The sequence below is a fragment of the Anopheles arabiensis genome, chromosome 3, assembly GCF_016920715.1.
Source record: "Anopheles arabiensis isolate DONGOLA chromosome 3, AaraD3, whole genome shotgun sequence".
NCBI classification, from domain to species: Eukaryota; Metazoa; Arthropoda; class Insecta; order Diptera; family Culicidae; genus Anopheles; species Anopheles arabiensis.
In genome coordinates this window covers 71,793,311-71,812,289 of record NC_053518.1, presented here as the reverse complement: position 1 = coordinate 71,812,289, position 18,979 = coordinate 71,793,311, and the positions used below count along the sequence as shown (strand labels likewise).

Here is an 18,979-nt window from a genome sequence, read left to right as displayed (position 1 = left end):
TCGATGCGTTTTAATTGTTTTAAAAAAGGTGAAAGAAATGCAAAGAAAAGGAAAGAAATTAACATTTTAAATGTAATTTTGCGTAAGCAGTTATTGAACATTTCACGTGCGAACGAAATGTGTGCAATAGAATAAATTATGTTTATAAACAGAATTCGTTAGAAATAAGTAGGTCAGCTCGTTCGAGCTGTCCCCATACCAATTAGATAGACACAATAGACGAAAACAATGGCGAACGTCGCGTAGTAGTAGTACGCAACACACCACAGCCTCCGCCGATCTTCCGCAACCGTCGAGCCGAGCGTCAAAAACTGCGCCTTTCCAGATAGTGATGTGCTCTTTGGAGCGCACCCTCGACTCCGATTCCGACACCGGCCAAATCCAAACCACTAGTTCTGCTCGGATTCGCTCGGAATCGGAATCGTTTGGAGTCGTCTAGAATCGGAGTCGTTTGGAGTCGTCTAGAATCGGAGTCATTTGCAGTCGTCCAGAGTTGATCGGAGTCGACCGGAATCGGGGTCGGTTGGAGTCAATAAGAGCCGTTCGGTGTTGTTGTTGTTAAAATTTCAGTTTGTTTTTCACTTTTGCTTTGTTATTTATAATTTATCAATTAAAATTCAACGGACCGCGAGTGGCCCTCTTGAAGCAAATGTGCTAACATACATTACATTACAGTCATATATTAGATATCGTTTTGTCACTTTAACAATCCGGCGCACAACATGTCATGTTGATGACGATCACAATTGACATTAAACTCACGGCACATACGAATAAACGGATCAGAGGAGCCAAAGCGAGTGCCATGGCGTTCCTGCACGTCGAGTAGCGATCTAGCTCGGAGCGAGCTCGGCAGGACATACATGTTGAGCTTTTAAAGCAGGGCTCTCCAAACTACGGCCCTCGGGAGCCTATTATGCGGCCCTTGGCGGCTTTGTTAAGGTTAAAAGAAATAGTTAATTATTGGGACTATTTCTAAATAAAATGTAATTGTTGCTATTCAGAGACGTAGACCAAGCTTAAATAATATAAAACTGTAGAAGTTTTGTATATCATGTTAGTATTTTGCTATAAAGGCGAAATTTAACCGTTTGCATTAGTTACAGGCAATTGAAAGATGGCCCTCAAAACCATTATAAGTGAAGCAATGCGGCCCGCGAACTGAAAAGTTTGGAGACCCCTGTTTTAAAGAACCGCGGGCGTGTCGATCCCATTGTCAAACAGTTCCGCGACTAACAGCTTCTGAGCGTTGCAGTTCCGTTGCTTCAATGCCTCGATGCCAAGCAACGCAAAGCGTCCCTCATAGTCCAGTTGGCAACTCCAGGAGCTTTTGCTGTGTATTAGAACATATCATATGCGAGATTTTACAGCAGCTTTACGCCATCATAAACAATAGTGCCATGAGGCAGATTTTGTGTTTTGTACACGAGTGTTTGGAAAAGAATGCTCTATGACAATTCATAACTAACCTACTTAAACTTAATATGCCTAAACTTACTTTCTAAGATCATATTTATGTTTTCTGTATTTCAAAAATGTGTTGTAATTTTCAAAGTAATGTCATCGAGTGTGATTGAGCCGTCCGGTGCAATGTGCTTGTTATGAGGCATTTCATTTCATTGTTTTTTTGTCTTTCCCCCGACCGACTCTGGAAGACTTCGGACGACTCCGACTCCAAACAATTCCGAACAACTCCGGACGACTCCGGGCGATTCCAGGCGATTCCGAACGACTCTGGACAATGCTGACCAGACCTACCTTCCGGAGTCGATTCCGAAATAATTGGAATCGAATCGGAGTCGACTCCGGAGTTTTGCCAACTTTATCCATCACTACTTCCAGACAGCAGCAGCGGCGAAGCACTCAACCCGGCAGCGTAACCCTAACGCTCCAGCAAAAAAAAAAACTTTTAAAAGCCATCTTTCTCTCTCGCTCGCTCCTTCACGCTCTCACGAGACGGGCGCTCTCTGTTGTCGGCCTGTGCTGCTGCCGTTCCAGCCACCACCACCACCGCTCGCTCACGCACGCTCTCCCACTCACTCTCTCGCACAGCTGCACTCGACCCTTTTTTTCCTTCGCTTGCTGCTCTTTCTAAAGAGAATAGCCGCGCGGCGCAGCACAACAGCACAACACACCAACGGCCAAGCGCGACATCCAGCCAGCCAGCAAGAGCCCAGAAGAGTGTGGACTACTTTTCCCTCAGTGCCTACGTGTGAGTGTGTGTGCGTGCGTTTTATTTGGTGTGTTTCTGACTTCTGGTCTGCTTCCCGTGCTATTTGCCAGCGCGAACGCGAACGTGAGCGGCCGTGTGTGTGGTGCGGTGCGTGCGTGTGTAGAGTGCTTTCCCCCGTTTAGATGTTTGTCGTCGTCATCTTGGACGGACCACCCGATTCCCGAAAACCCCGGCCGCCTGGAAGAGGGTTGCTGGCAATAGGTACAAACAAACACGACACACAATTACTGTCCCACAGTTTCCTCCGCTCTAGTTGGGTCACTTACCTGTTCCCACGCAAAAAAACAGTGAAGAGAAGGGCTAAGGGTTGCGGGACTTTTGGCCAGTGACAGAGAGCAGTGCCCCTGTGTGTGTGGTAAAGTTGTGTTCAATTGTGTCTCCCTCAAGTTTTGGAGTTGACGTTCCTTGCATTCTTGCTCCTAATTTGACTCCCGCGGACACACCAGACTGTACACGCCCTTCGGTCCCGTCGGAGTGCTAAAGTGACACAAAAGAGTGTGTGTGTGTGCGGAAAAGTCTCTGCCTACTGTTCCCGGAATCGAAGCAGACTTCGGTGTCGCTTTGATTAAGAACAATCCGGCCGTCTCGCCAAGGGACAGAGGGCCCGGATTGCGGGTGAAGAGAGGAAGCAGCCAGACGGACGGTTGTTATTACCACCAATTCCCTCGTTAGGAGTGTGTTTGTGTGTGTGTGTGTGTATTTTTTTGCTTTGTGCTAGCCCTTTTCTGCTGGTTGTCTCTGGTCGTCTTCCGTCACCCACACACGCGCGCTCGGTGATGTATCCGGCTGTTGTTGGTTGGGAGCGACGAAGCAGACGTCAACACCCTTAGAACAAAACCGCAAAAATCGAACATAAAACCCGTACCGCGCCCTCCCACCGTTTTTGCGTGGCGGAAAATTGCGGAATCGAACCCGCGCGTCCGTGCTGCGGTCAGCCGCGAGCCAGACGAGAGACGAAACGGTGGAGGGGAGGGTCTCTCCCCACAGCGCCGGATTGTTTTCCCTTTTTTGCTGCCGCACCACCGTGTCTGTTGTTTGTTTAACAAAAAAAAGCCACGGAACCATCGTAAAACGCTAGAAGGGCTTGGGCGGGTAAAACAAGAAGCAAAAACAGCGAAACAGGAACAGCAGCAGCAGCAGCAAAAACAAACGGCCACAAAAGAAAGCAACCATCGATGCATATTAATAATACGCAAACGCACACACACAAACACACACACACGCCCCTTTCTATATTAAGTAGTCCAAGACACGGTCCAAGATTTGCCTGCCGCGCGAGACTGGTCGCGAAATGCGTCTTTGCGGTGGTTTAGAAACCACCGCTTCTTGCTTGTGGAAAGTGTCACGAAGGCATGTGATCGTAGCTGGCCCTGCTGGTGACACGTTCCATTTGCGTAAGTTCAGGTGTGGCTGTGGTGTTGTTTGCGCGTGAAAGATAAAGCCAAGCCAAGCGAGCGGATTCACCTTTTTCGAACCGTCTCCGGTAACGCTGATAACGCTGCGGGAAACGGGCGATAAAGGGAAGGGCTGACACACACACACACACATAAAATCCACCAAACATCCCCCCCCCTCCCTTCCCCGTTTGGTGAAGTGGATGGTAAACAGAGAGTAAAAACACGGTTGGCCCACAAACATTCCACACCCAGCCCGTCGCCGCCAACCCAGCAGCGGTCGCGAACGGGGTGACGAAATCATAACGGGATACCGCATACTTTGGGCCTACACGAAAAAGACAGAAAAAAAACAAGCAAAAGATAGCGCAACACGACCAGCAAACGCGCCCGGTTGTGTGTGTGTGTGCTGGAGCAAAACATTTTTAAGTAACACAATCTTCTTCTCTTTTCCACGACAGGAAAACCCACGGATCAGCGGCGTTAAATAATAAAAAAAAGAAGAAGAAGCGGAAGAATAATATTTGCAACCGGAAAGGAAAGGATATAACACACACTCTCCCCTCCCCACACACACACATACGCAGAAATGTTTAATTTTATGAAGAAAGGAGTGGCCGGTGTCGCAGGAGGCGGCGGCGGCAGCGGCAGCAATAACAGTGGCACAGGCAACGGAAGCGGTGGAGCGGGCGGTGGTGGTTCTGGTGGTAGTATTGGATCATCCGGTGGCCTGTCCGTCATTGGCGCACTGTCCGGGCTGGACGGTGATGAGAAGGACCGCCGCAAGAAGGAGAAAAAGGCCCGTAAGGAGGGCAAACAGTTGCTGCTCGGGGTGGGCGGCGGCAGTGGCACATCTGGCGGGCATGCGGGCAGCATGAGCGCGGAGGAATTGCTGCGGTTGGATGAGGTAAAAATTGTCCATTTAATGCAATTTATTTCAATGTTTTTCAATAAAAATCTCCTCCTCTCGTTCGCAGGTGCGTCGATCGCTCAAGATACGCGGCAGACGGAAAGAGAAGGAAAAGCTGCCGAGTGGCATCACGGCGGATTACAGTGCGTCCTTTTTCGCCCAGCTCGACGTGGACCACCGGGAGCTGGACCGGGGCACGGAGGAGGTGCTGGCCGTCGCTAACACGACCACCTACATCGACCGCAACGGGGAGATGGTGGAGCGCGTTTCGTTTTGCAGCACTACCACCACACTGCAACCCACCTCGCCCTCTTCTTACGGTGGTGGGGGTGATGGTAGTGTTGGTGGTTCGCAGCCGCCCCACACACCGGGCGGTACGAAAACGAACCTACCGCCCATCCCACCACGGCCGCCGAAGCGTGGCATACTGAAAGGTTCACGCTCGAGCCTCACAGGAACCGGGAGCAGTGGACCGGTGGACGCGGGACTGGTCGCATCCCCCTCGTCGTCGGCCGCCATGCTGCAGCTGCTAGCCTCACCGTCCCCGAGCGCCGACAGCCTCACCGACACGACCACCACGACCACCAACTCGTCCTTCGCGACGCCCCCGTTTTCGCTCAGCCCGGTCGGCGAATCGCAAGGCTACGAGGGGCGCATCGGGCGCGTCCATCCGTTCGACGAGCGGGTCACGGCGAACGGGAGCGTCACACTGTCCCTACCGCCCATAAACCTGCAAGCGCTACCGCCGCCCCGGGAGCTGGTAATACAGCGCCAGAAGGGCCCGCGGAACGATTTCGGCTTCAGCCTGCGCAAGGCGTTTGTGCTCGACCGTCCATCGGCCGGGCTGTCGATGGTGCGGCCCGCCGGTGGTCCCCCGCAGATGAGGGCCATTATTTTCGCCGAACCGAGCGCAACCGGTGCGGTGCGGACGGGCCTACTGCCCGGCGATCGGTTGCTGCGCGTCAACGGGCAGCCGGTGGAGGAGCTGAGCCGCGAAACGATCATCGAAATGATACGGAACAGTGGCGACTCGGTGCTGGTACAGGTGCAACCGATCGCGGAGCTGATTGAGCTGTCGCGGCGATGTGTAAGCGCTACGCCGCACAGCGGTGCCCCTGTCGAGGACTGCAACACGCTGAAGCGCAGCGCAAGCAGGCGCTTCCAGAAGGTACAAACGGGCCCGGGGGCTGGTGTGACCGATCCAACTGGCAGACACGAGCTCGACCCGTCTGCCGTCGGTGGGCGCGTTTGGTTGATCCATCGGGGTGGCTTTACGGCGGCGTACAAACAGCAGCTTTCTCCCTCGACCGTTGCGATGCCTTCGCACCATCAGGCGGGGAAGGTTTGGATCCGGCTGGAAGCGACCGGGGAGGAGCTGCTGATCGACGAGGACGATCTGGAGGTGGCGAACCCGGCCACGCTCGATCTCGTCGAGGACGTGTGTCAGCTGCCGCACCTGAACGAATCGTCCGTGCTGCACGTGCTGCGGCAGCGGTTCGCCAACAATCTGATACACACGCGGGCCGGCCCAGTGCTGCTCATTGTCAACCCGATGGCACCGCTCGCCCTGTACTCGGAGAAGGTGGCGTCCATGTTTCGCGGCTGCAAGGCGGAAGACGACATGCCGCCGCACATCTTCGCCCAGGCCCAGACGGCGTACCGCGCGATGCTGGAGACGCGCCGCGACCAGAGCCTGATCTTTCTCGGCCGGTCCGGGGCGGGCAAAACGACCAGCTTTAAGCACGCGCTGTACTACCTGACGCTTGCCAGTCGGCCGGAGGTGCAGCCGGCAGTGCAGCGAGCACTGACGGTGGAGAAGGTGAGCGCCATTGGGACGATACTGGACGCGTTTGGCAACGAGCGAACGGCGCTGAATGGAAATGCGACCAAGTTTACGCAAATCTTTGCGCTGGACTTTGATCACAGTGGGCAGATCGTGGCCGGGTCGATTCAGATCATGCCGATCGACCGTATGCGGCCGGCGGGTGGATCGAACCGTGGAACGGCTGGCGTACCGCGGTGGAGCTTTTTGGCCGGAGTGGATGGAGGAGCTTTGCGGAAGGAGCTGCTGCTGGAACCGGTCGCTGGGGATGCGTCCGCCGGGGGTAATGGCACGGTGGAGCAGGAATCGATCGACTATCAGCGGCTGTGTCAAGCGTTCCGTGTGCTCAACATCGACCAGGGAGCGGTGCGGGGCATCTGGTACGTCCTCGCGGCCATCCACCATCTTTCACAGTCCGGTGCGGTCATTGTCGCCGGTCGGGTGCAGTTTGTAAACCCGCGGGCTGCACAAAAAGCCGCCATGCTGCTTGGCATCCCGATGGAGGATCTGCTGTCCTACGTGTTTCCCGAGACGGGATCGGGCGGTACGTCTAAGGCGAGCCTCAGCACGGCCACCGTAGCGGAGGGACTGACCGCCTTTACCGAAGCGCTGTACACGGAGCTGTTCTACACGCTCGTGGGGCTGATTAATAAATCCATCGCGGCCGTCACGCCACACCAAACGATCGGCTCGGTGCTGCTGGTGGATGTGCCCGGTTTCCAGAACCCGGCCAGCGTTGGCGGCGGTACGGCGGCCAGCACGCTAGCGGATTTGCGCTTCAACTACCTGCACGAGCGGCTGCAGCTGCTGTTCCACAACGCGATGCTGGTGCAGCCGAGGGCACGGTACGCGCAGGAGATGGTCACGGTGGAGGATTCGCTCGCGCTGATGGCAACGGACAGCGCGGGCAGTGGACACAGCAGCCCGGCCGCGATGGTCGCACTGCTCGACAAGGTGCCCCAGAGCCACGAGCCGCGCAAGGGACTGCTGTGGATGCTGGACGAGGAGCAGCTGCTGAACCCTGTCGGCATGGCGAAGGGAGGAGATTCCAGCACAGTGGACGATTTTGACGACGATACGGGTGTCGGTGGAGCAAATGGCGCTCCGGACGATCGTGACGCACGCTTCCTGGAACGGCTATTTGCGGCGTACGGGGACCGGGAGACGCGCGAAACGTTGCTGCTGCGTGCGAGCGTCCCAACCGGTGCGTGCGATGTTGTGCTGCAGCATCTGCTCGGTACGAATCCGGTGCTGTACTCGGTCACCAGCTGGCTGCGGGAGGCGGCCGCCCAAGCTCACTACATGCCGCAGCGGGCGCTGAACTGTTTGCGCGACAGCGTGAAGCCGGAAATCAACGGTCTGTTCGTGGGGACGCTTGGCGGTGCGATGGATTCGCTGGCGTTCGGCGGTGGCGGCTCGTCGCAGCAGCTGCAGCAGCAATCGCTGCGGCGTATGAGCAGCATCCGGCGGACGTACACCGGGACGGGCTTCCCGAAGCGCAACAGCGTGATTGTGCAGGTGAAGTACACGGTCGACTGTCTGATCGATACGCTCCGGCGCACCGGGATGCACTTTGTGTACTGCTATCTGCCCCAGCACAACGGTGGCACGGCGATGGCAATGACGGGCTGCCTGTTTGACCAGCAGCAGCAGCAACAGCACCACCAACTAACGCACGAAATGAACGGTAGGCGGGCGGAGGACGATATCATCAACATTCCGCTGCTGCGCAGTCAGGTAAGATTGATAAGCTTTTTTTGTACTTTTCGGGGGTAGTTTTAGGGTTGCTGTATGCTTGTATTTACCCTGGTTTTCCCTTCTTTCCTTTACAGCTCCGCGGCTCGCAAATGCTTGACTTTGCCCGGCTGTATCGGCTCGGCTTCCCGATCAGTGTGCCGCTCGGCGAGTTTGTCATTCGCTTCGGGCTGCTGGCGGAGGGAGGCACGACGGGCGTTGGCGGCGCCGGCGGCGGTGCGAATGGCGCGAACGGTGAAGCGGCCACGGTCGATAACATTCTCAGCAACTGCGAGGTCGATTCGTCCGTGTATCGAATTGGAACGAGTCAGGTAAGGGGAATTATGTGGCAGAAGTTGAGATTTATTGCAAATTCCTAAAGCAAAGCGATGGAAAAGAAATATGACGTTAAAGCTGTCCTAAACACACGTGCGCCCAGCTCACACCTGATTATTCGAGCAGTTTTAAAGCCCCTACAGCGGACAGGTGCTCGAATGTTTTGGGTTATGCTGGTTTGATTGCCGCTTTCACTTGCTTATGCTTACCAACACATCGTGCATACACACACACTCACAAACTACCCCTATTCAGAGGGCTGTGTATGTGTGAAACACCGGGGCTTTCAAAACGATCGATCGTTCCCTGTGGTTGTCCCGGTTGTAAGGTAGAGCATTAGCATTCCGGGGCCACCAGCCAGCCGCCAGCGAGGCAAGTGGTTTTTTTTTTCTTAGGACAGGTTGGCAAAAGAGCGAAAAGAACTCGCACAGGCACACAGTTTCAAAAACACACTCCCCTTGATCGTCTTTTTGTGCGTGTGTGTGTGTGGGACAGTTAGTGGAGAATAGAGGTGAAGCAAAAGAAGCGAAACAACGGGGCATTATAAAAAAAGCATACCCGCTCGAGAAGCAGCAGCATAGAATCGGAAGTGAAGAAGAAAAGCCGCACGCTGTGTTAATGCCTCTCGCTCGCACTCTCACGGTCGCTCGTCTTGTTGATGATCAATTGCTCCCATGGTGATGGTGGTGTTGGTGGTGGTGATGTTGGTTTGCTGCTCCAGCATCACCCAACAAGACGGCGAACGGTGAAGCCCAGCATTCATTCGCTTACAAACGTTCGACCACGGTGGGATCGTTTGCCAAGTTTGCTGCGATCTGTTCGAAAAGGGTTTGGTGTGTAGAGTTGCCCGCGAAAATAAAAAAAAACGTAAGGGAAAATTGATCACCAAGTCACCGGCTTGTGCTCCGAGTGTTTGTGTATGTGTGTGTGTGTTTGTCCCCCAAGTTTCCAGTCCTAGTCAAGACGTCGTCGCGCACGGTACGAAATCGATCGCGACCCACCTTCCCGTTTCGCCCTTTTTTGGGGCGCCAAGTTTCGAGGTCGGCGCTGAGTCGTTCGTTTCAACAAAGCAGGAAACGACGAAACCCCCCTCCCTCCACAGCGAATGTTGTTTTTCCCTTTATCAGAAGCAATACGATCCCAGCAGTACAGGCATTAACGGTGCAAGCTGTCGGTCTGTTTTTGGCTGTCGGTGCAACGTTGCAACGTGTGCAGCGTGGCCCGCGCTCTCGCGCCTGTCCAGTTTTAGCGAAGCCAAGCGTTATTTGTGCCGTGCCGTACAGTACAGTGCGTGTTGCATTCAGCGTGTGTTGATCGTGTTAAACGGGGGTTGCTGTTTTGTGGGACTTCGTGTAGTGCCGATTGTAAAGAATATCCTTTCCCGTGTTGGCCAGAAAATTGCCGCGTAGAAGCAAAGCGAAAAAAAAAGGTTCGTCGCCTGGCGTGCTTTCACCCGGCCTCCGAGTTTTCTTTCGTGAAAGATCTCTCATAAATCGAACCACAACAGCCTACTCCGCTGCATCGGGTGCGCCGTGTAGATCGGCGCGTGTGAGTGAATATTGTACCTGTGTTAGTGTGTCTGTGTGTGTGTGCGTGTCTGTACCAAAGGAAAGAGAAAAGCGCGTGAAAGCGTATTTCATTATACCTTTTCTATTTCTATACGGCGCTGGAGGAGAGAACTCAACGAGACACGAACGAACGAAGGAACGGGGAAAAAAGTGCAACGGAGAGAAAGGGTGCGCCCCACCACCCCTTTTTGCCAATCACACCTCTGTGTGTGTGTGTGTTTGTGTGTATGTGGGGAAGGAAAAGATTGTGTTATGCTCATATCGTATGCTGCTGGAAAGCCACCACCACCAAGGCTAATAATTTTTGTTTTTGTCTATTAAGGAAACGCTACCATACCCTTGCCTCCCCCTTCCCCGCTCTCGCGTTCGTCTTTAAAAAAGCCCTCGCGAGTGCGGTAGCGACGAACCCTATTTTTTCTACTGCTGCTGTTGCTGCAGTTCTGCTCTTCTCAGTAGCAGGCGCCGATTTCCATTGTTGTTGGCGTCTATCAATCGTGCAGGCTTTTTTTTTGGTCTCTTCTCTTGTTCGTGTCTATTCTCCTCTCCTCTTCTTCAACACCAACGGAAAATGGCTCCAAAAAGCTGGGCTTGGAAATTAATGTGTCTTATGATGATGATGATGATGATGGTGGTGGAGTGAGAGGAAGGCAACGAAGATGCCTGCGGATGTGCTGCGATCATAATAATAATAGGCCAGGCTTCGGCAGTTTGTGCGAGCAATAGAGTGGTGTAGGTGTATAAAGCAACGAACCCGCGAATCAATCTGATGCTCTCTTCTGCATTAGAGTTCATCGGAATTGGCGTAGGTACCGTTCGCAGTAGTGAGTGCGCGCGCCCGCTCTATGCGTCAATGGGTGTCCCTGTGTCGGTCCGTCTGGTCGTCGCGCACACACACACATTGTGTGGGGGTGAATGTGATCGATTGTGTCATGTCTTTTGATCGATGCGTAAGATATGCCCAGCTCTCGCATTCGCGATTGCGACCGATAATGGTTTCTACCGCTGGAGGACACTGTAATTACACGCCACCCCCTTCGCAACATTTGCCACAGTTGCGCGAGTGTTTTAATTTGTTCAACAGTTTACATATTTCATTCCACTAGCAAGCAGTGAGCTGAAGGGTGTGTGTGCGTGCGTGTTGCAAGCGGTATTTAGTACTGTGTCTGTGTAGATTAGAGAGTGTTTTTTTCTTTGCTGCGCCGTTTGAAGTGCATCTCAGCATCATTCCATCGCCCATCGCCTGCTGTGTGTGCCTGCTTCTCCGTGAGTTTAGCAAAACAATCATGCTGTGGTGGTGCTGAGATGAGCACCCAAAGCAAGCGTAATCTCACGGCCAGCAACGGTGGTAATGTGAGGCGCTCCCAGCACCAGCACCAGCACCAGCCCTTGAAAGGCGACCAGTTGCTGTGCAAATGTCTGGAGAAGGGCCAGGAAATACTGCGCAAGGTGGAAGAACTAACGGTTAACCCGATCCGCATCCGCACGGTGTCGCGTGTATCGACGCACTATCAACCGCCAGCAGCGGCAGCAGCGACAGGTGCAACGACATCACCCCAAGCGACGGTGGTCACGTCAAGCGTGATGACCCAAACTCACACAAGCGGTGGAGGTGGTGGTGGTGGTGCTGGTGGTGGCCCCAAAAACAATCACGCCCCAGTGACTACGCCTTCGGTCGGGGGCAGTAAAGCGGCGCATCATCCGGTGGTGGCGGGCGAAAAGAAACATCACCCTTCGGCCGTTACCAAGACGAACGTCGGCTCCGGGGCAGCAGTAGGCAGTGGACGCACCAGCAGCCCAGTTGCCAGTAACAGTACCCGTGCAGCGCTGACCGACAGCAAACGTTTAGCGTCGTCCAAGCTATCGTCCGATAGCCCAGGTGTAGTCGGCAGGCTCTGCAACGGTTTAAAGGGGTCGTCCCGCAGTTCGATTGGCACGGGCAAGCCTTGGCCCAAACCGCCCGCCCTAACGACCGCACCACCGCCACTGAAGTCACCTGCCCTGGTGAAGCAGAACAAGAGCTGCAGTACAGTGAAGGGACCGATTTCGTCCGATTCTTCGTCGGCAGTGAGTTCTCTGATCAGCAGCGGTAATGATAGTGATGGTGGTGGTGGCGTGAAGTTGTCGAAAGCACTGCAGACGGGTTCGCCGCCGATAAACGGGTCCACGACTACGACCTGCCGACCATCGTTGACGCCTCCGACGATTTCGCTAACCGTCAGCGACGGTGGTACGGTGGTCTGTGCTGCTCAACCCGCTGCTGCGCCACTGCTCATCAGCACGATGGCGGTCGCGGCCACCACCAAAGACACGTACCACGAGAGCGACTGGAGCGAGGATTCTGGCCGCATGTCGAACGAAAATTTGGACCTGTTCGGTGAGCCCGAGAAACCGAATGGCAGTTCAGCTGCAGCAACAGCAACCGCACCACTGCCCGGCAAGCTGAATGAAAGTCTGCTGGGAATATTCGAAAACGCTCAGTCACAGACTACGACGACGAACCTGGAATCTGGTGGCGGGCTGCCGGAGTACGCGAGCGGACGCTGGAATCGAACGGCCGGCGCCGGGACGGCAATTGGAACGCGCAAGAAGAGCACCGGCAAGGCTGGTCAGGTCGAGCAACCGACAATTACGATCAACGGTGGTGCCGATTTCGTCGGGGACGTTGATGACGGCGAAAAGGTAACATTAAAACTCTCGGAGTGTGTGTGTGTGAAGGGGGAGAGAAAGCCTTTCGTGCGATTTGGGTGCAGATTTGTTGTCGTTTTTTTTGCGTTGTTTTTGGTTGGTCATTTATTTTGGTGCGCGAAGTTGCTTTTCGCGATCACGCGATGCGCCGCAACGACGAAGACCACGCTTAATTGTGCATTGTGCGCGATCGGCGATCTGCCGCTCAGTTCGTTCGGCAGGTTTTAGACAATTGGTGAAAATTGCATCGAGCAGCAGAGGAACCAAAGAGGGCTTGGACTCTATTGGGTCGATTGATGGTGCCAAGAAAGTGTGAAGAGCTAACGAAATCGAAAGTGGCGGTACCGGTACTTCTGGGGCTTTCTTCTTGGAGTTGTTGGGAGTGAGCTTTTGTGAGCTAAAATTAGCACGGCCAAACAGTCCAAGGGGTAGGAATTAATTGTTTCTGCAAAACCATCAATTCCTATTTCTATACAAAGCCAGAGCTAAATTTGTATGCTGAATTTCTACGCTTCGAGTAGTTGTAGTTGAGGAACCAATTACGGGATTGACAGGTTTAGGATTGAATTGTTTGATTGAATTGTTGTTAGGATTGAAGGTTGTGATTAGTTTCAAATCCGGCATGGGTGCAGCAATAGTTCCAGGAACGATGTGACTTCAGGATCATGTCCAGGACTGTGGGACTGAGTAAAGAATTCAATATCAGTTCCCGGACGTACATGGACTGAGTGTCCATTCCAGGACCAATTTGGATTCAGTATCAGTACAGGACCTGTAAAGGTTCAGTATCATTTCCATGACCGATGTTGGTTCAATATCAGATCCAGGAACGATATCGGAACCCATACCAAGTCCAGAACTGGGGTAGGATCAGCTTCAGTTCCAGAATCGGACCCATATATCCGGTTCATTTTCGATATAGGCGCAGTGTTAGTTCTTGGACCGGTTTGGGTTTTGACCTAGTTGCATAAACTGTATAGGTTCACCATTAGTTCCTGGACTAGTACGTGTACGCGATTAGTTTCAAAACCGGTGTGGACTCAGAATCAGTTGTAAGATCGATATGGGCTCAGGACAAGGTCCATTAATTACTACAGGCCTGTCCATCCAGTATACTTTGACAAATTTTCATTTGAAAGTTTGGGAGTCTATTGTTACTTTGCAACTCATAGTAATTCCTAAGCGTCCCTAACTCCGTATCTGCCAATCTCTATAGAAATCTCGATCCATCATGGTTACCAAAATCAGAGCTAAGGACCCATCTGTAGTCTATTCAGGCACCTTGGTTCAGGATCAGTTCCATTGACCTTCATGGGTCCTGGTTTCGATCTAAGAACTGTATGGGTTCTGGATCAGTTCCAGCACCGATACATGTTCGTGATCATTTCCAGAACCTGTTTACCGGCATAGAATCAGGTCCGATATGGATTCTGGATCATTTCCAAAATTGATATGATGATGACCCTTGCATTTTACGGGCATTTAGCAAATTGTGTTGCCTAGCCCAGACTCTGATCCAAACTAATTAGTTAACGCAAAACTATCTGCGGAGTTGCGAGTTGCGTTTTTCGAAACAGCTCGAAATTTCGAACAAAACTTAATAAACAACCAATCGTGCGCTCCGCATGCATCTCTCGTGTGCTATGTGTGTATGTGTCCGGATGAAGATGAAACTCCTTCTCCGCCGTCATGCCTCACAGCCCGAAAGCGTTTTGGGTGCGAAGGTTGCGTTGTGCAGTGGAAAAATATGCGATGCTCCAAATGACGAAACATGTTTGATTTTGGCGAAGTGTTGTAATTGGGGTTTGCGCAGGAATTTAAAGTGTGTCTCATTTTCCTTATCTCTGCTGCCACCGTATCCACCGAACACCGTGACATCCGCCCTCATTGCCGACGAGACGTGCTGTTGTTACCTTCAGCGGGCTTATGAGGAGGTGAATGTGTGGTGGTTGGTGGTGGTTGGTACGGTAGACTAAATCTCAGCATGCGGCGCCCAAAAGGTCATACGAGCTCCGCATGCTTTTCCAACGCCTACAATGTTTCAACACGCGCGTGTGTGCTTGTTTAGGACAGCTTATCTACTTCCGGACAGTTGGAAGTTCCGTTTACCTTTTTAATTGTTGCTGTGATACGCCCTCTGAATGTCTCTATCTGTTTTTTTCTTCTCCCCTCTAATATCACAGGTATTCTTCCGTTCCGGTGTGCTGGGCGCGCTCGAGGCAAAGCGTGACGATCTGCTGTCGGATCGGGTCATCCAGCTGCAGGCGCACTGCCGCGGGTATCTGGCCCGGAGGCGGCTCGCCCGCCGCCGGCTGCAGGAGCTGGCCGTCAAATGCATCCAGCGCAACGTGCGCGCCTTCCTGAAGGTGCGCGACTGGCCCTGGTGGCGGCTGCTCGTGCGCGTCACACCACTGCTCGCCGTCCACCGGACGGAGGAGCAGCTGAAGGCGGCCACGGTCGAGCTGCAGCAGGTGCGGGCAAAGCTGGAGAAGATCGAGTCGGAGCGGAACGAGCTGAAGGCGACTAACCACAAGCTGGAGGCACGGGTAAGTTGACGAACTGCTGGTGGTGGCGCGCGACCACGACCTTTCTTTCTTGCCTGGGTAGCCTGTGCGTAGGGTGCTAGAAGTTAGCGGGCGAGGTCCCACTCCCACATTAACCTTCGACCTTCCCGGGACAATGTGGGGATGGGGAAACAGAACTCGCCCGAAGACAGAGGCAGCGTGAAGTAAAGTCATTAGAAGCATCAGCTGCATCAACGTGTACGGGGTTGAAGCAGGGTGCATACATGGCAAGACATGTAGGAGGAGGCGTACGAGATCTCCTCCACCGATCGACCGATGCGAGAGTGAAATGTGGGTGGCAAATTTATTATCGCGCCTATTGGTGCAACCACACAGCCAGAGCGAGAGCCAGGGCGTCAGTGTGTATGTAACGTTAGTGTACCTCGCCCGCCGTGTTGATGTTGCTGATTGTCATGGACACAAGCCGTGACCGTGCCGTCGAAGTGGTGTGTAGCGTTCGGTCGGATATTTCGTGAATATCTTCGAGTGCTGTTGGCAGAGGCAGAAAACGAAACGTAAAATCCAAAACCACACCCTCAATCTCCCTGGTACGTGAAATTGGTATTGTTATTGTTGAATTTTCGTGAAATTCGTGCCTACACCGTCGAGGGAGAAAGTTGTAGTGTAGTAAGAGGTGGTGGTGCAGGTGGTTTGTTGGGGGATGTGTAATGCGCCGAAGGAACTCCCGTGCACGTGTTACACATGTCCGAATCCGTGTTTGTTCTGAAATACTCCATTGCTCGATGATGTGGAACATGATGTCCGCTGCCTGGGTGGGCTCTACAGGGTTGGAAGAGCTGATTGAAAACACATCGCATCACAACGCAAGTCCACCGACCGATGGACAATCGATGGTGGTTGATGTTTTGGAAAGTCTCCAACCATAACAAAACAGCAACAACAACAACAACCAAGCATATTAGCCTTCCAGTCGGACAGTCCGTTCGTATTTCATTAGGCCCCAACAACGTACACCGAGTCTCAGTTTTCCAACAAACGTTTCTTACGTTTCGCCCTTGTGTGTATGTGTGTGTAGGTTGTGTTTTGTACATCCCGAGCGCTAGATTTACATATCGGCCATAAATCGTCTGCTGTGGCAGCAAATGGGAGTTTTTTTTACCCTCTTTATTTCTCTTCTGCAACACTGTGCTGTGTGTAACTGAGACGTTGCGAATTTTCTACACAAACCACAACACAAACCCTCCCAACCACCCGCTACAAATTTCGGATTTCGCTTTCACGGGAACAACTCGAGCTGAGTAGTGAATCCGGTGGCGTCGTCTGTGTCTGTATGGGGCATTATTTTCTCCGCCGAGGAACTTCCACCATATCAAATGTGGTTTGTTGACGTGTTGTTGTTGTTGTAATGTCTGATGTAGATCAAGTTGAGTGTTCGCATTGCTCAGTGTTGATGTCTCTTGATGGCAGGCGAGATCGGCGACCCTAGGGCCAAATGCGGGTTAATTTGAATTATATATTGAAGCAGAATAGCTTGAGCAGAAGAAAGACATGGATATAATTTAAACATTTAAACAGTCTTCCATTGAAGTTTGCAAGATCAAAGCAACTTATTGTGAAGTCTATTCCAAATCCTTAGCGGTGAAAACCTTACGTAGGCCTGTCCTGTCTGATTCAGACATTAAAAAACAGGACAAAGATAATTTTACTAGATTTTTATTAGATGAAATAATTTATTTTTCATTTTGAAGAATTAAAACAGTCTCATTAGAACTAAAGGTGGCAAAAATATGTAAAGATTCACAGTTTTTAAAGCCTATTATTTAAGTTACTGAAGTCTGGTATCTGGATTATAGAGCTGATGAAGATATGATATTATATGATGATGATATATGATGATATATGATGATTATTCGATATTGGATATAGGAATTGATATTTAAAATCTCCGGATCGGCAGCATTTTTAATTTCTTCAACCTGGACTTAACTGTTAGAAAGTCCATCCATTCCAATTCCAAGCTCAACAACCCCTGATTTAGAGCTTAGCCAGGAATATTCTAGGAACTCCTAATTTGGTTCTATTTCGTGTTATCTTTAACTATACTTCCCAATATGGAATGCAAGATCTTGGAAAAGATGGTGTTCTAAACTCCAAATCAGTTTTATGTCTCAAAACCACGTAACCTTCAGGAAATATCCTCTCTACGAACAACGGTACGATCGAGCATCTAATCGAATCTCCAGTCTCAACCCTTGCGCGCGGGTGATTTAATAAGTGAACGGAACTTACCGTTCCGTTTTGCCTCCTGCCCATTGATAAAACTGGACACGATTAGAGCTAATTGGCGATTGGAGCTCGTTTTAATTGCTTACATTAAAGCGTTCCTTTTTTTCTTTGAAAGGTTGCACTCGGCATTGCGCGCTGTTCCTCGCTGTTGCATCGGTTATTCCCATTTACAGCAAATCCACTCGGCTGCTTCCTCCATATCGCGCCAAGCAAAACAATGTATCATAGTGCAGCAGAAACGGTGTTGTGTTGAACCCCAACCACTCCTCCCATCAGCAGCTCATTAGTGACCTAGTGTGTGATCGCTCTGGCGTACACCGAAATCGCTCTGCCGCGTGTTGTGCGCGCAAGAGGCAAGAGTTCCGCGTTAATTTAAACACCGGGTGACCGAATTTTGCTGCCTGTAAGTTGTGTTTTTTTTTTCTGTAAGCGTGCACATATCCCGCAGCAATAGAGGAGGACGGTGTGAACGCGGGATGGAGCCAAGATTCATGTACGCTTCACTTGTCAGGGAGACGGAAGATCGCCGTTTTCTTGGCGATAGCGAAGATACGGCACGGTAATGTTCTTGTCTGTTGCTTCTTCTTCTTCTTGCTACTGTGGCAATTTGTTGTTCTCACTTTCTCATTACACCCGGTTGATTTCAGCCCAAATCCCGCAGTGTGAAGGAAGTGCCTTTTCCTCGATCATCCAACGTGGGGTGACCCTTCAGGGAATGGTTCAACTGCGAATCGCTCGAGCGCACAACACACACACCCCGAGCGATCCAATTTCACACAGGCGGCAATCCCCCGTGGGGTTTGGTAGCGCCGTTACATGTTCCCGGACGACGACATGTTCGGTTGATGTGCTACTTTTGCACGCTTGAAACAGCTGACTCTCGGCGCAGATGCCAACAGACCGAAGGGAGCAAGATTTATCCTGTCGCTTTGAGCGAGTATCTTGCTCGCCGTAAAGCTGGTCGCCGTCGATTGGTGTTGATAATTACGGGCCCTCCTCCCTGTCCGATGTCGTTCAACGGCTGAACCGGTGGGGATGGTTCTCTATCTTTATGTCTCCCATTCAGCATTTGCTCAGTTATTTGTGTACTGTATGGGTGTGTAGAGATGTGGTCCCGAAGGAAGGAAGCACTGATTATTTAAGAATTTGGCTGATCTCGTTTTTAGAATCAACATCTCCCTAATTTCTTTGCACTTCTTCTGCCATTGGGACATTGGCATGAAATGTTAACTTCGGTTTCCTAGAACATGATAATTTTCCAACTGAAGATCTCCTGAAAAATCGTTCATAGTCTTCTTCAGAATTTCTCAGGAAATTTGAAATACGCTCGATAATACATCAATGCCCAGAAATTAGGAAACCCAAACAGCTCCCACATGCATTGATTGCTCATACGCGTTAAATTATTGATTTTGATTGTGCAAAACAAACGGCTACCCCTTTTTGCGTGGTTGCATCAAACCCACACGCAGCGCAACCCCAAGGA

At 51.8% G+C, this 18,979-nt stretch overlaps 1 protein-coding gene across 9 annotated transcripts in view; it reads left to right on the top strand.

Moving 5' to 3' along the window:
- The first annotated feature begins 2,058 nt into the window (after positions 1–2,058).
- The window catches only part of LOC120904873 (unconventional myosin-XVIIIa), a 28,082-nt gene continuing 11,161 nt past the window's right edge, over positions 2,059–18,979 (top strand). For 4 of the 9 annotated variants that reach the window (XM_040315317.1, XM_040315316.1, XM_040315310.1 and 1 more), the window contains exons 1-5: positions 2,326–2,434; positions 4,089–4,534; positions 4,605–8,096; positions 8,192–8,425; positions 14,866–15,228. In XM_040315317.1, the coding sequence (XP_040171251.1) occupies positions 4,217–4,534; positions 4,605–8,096; positions 8,192–8,425; positions 14,866–15,228 (4,407 nt within the window). In that variant the 5' untranslated portion in view covers positions 2,326–2,434; positions 4,089–4,216. Of the gene's footprint in view, positions 2,213–2,325; positions 2,435–2,770; positions 2,877–3,303; positions 3,628–4,088; positions 4,535–4,604; positions 8,097–8,191; positions 8,426–11,050; positions 12,677–14,865; positions 15,229–15,606; positions 15,795–18,979 lie in introns of those variants that run through there. The other 5 variants (XM_040315315.1, XM_040315313.1, XM_040315312.1 and 2 more) reach the window with 5 other exon arrangements.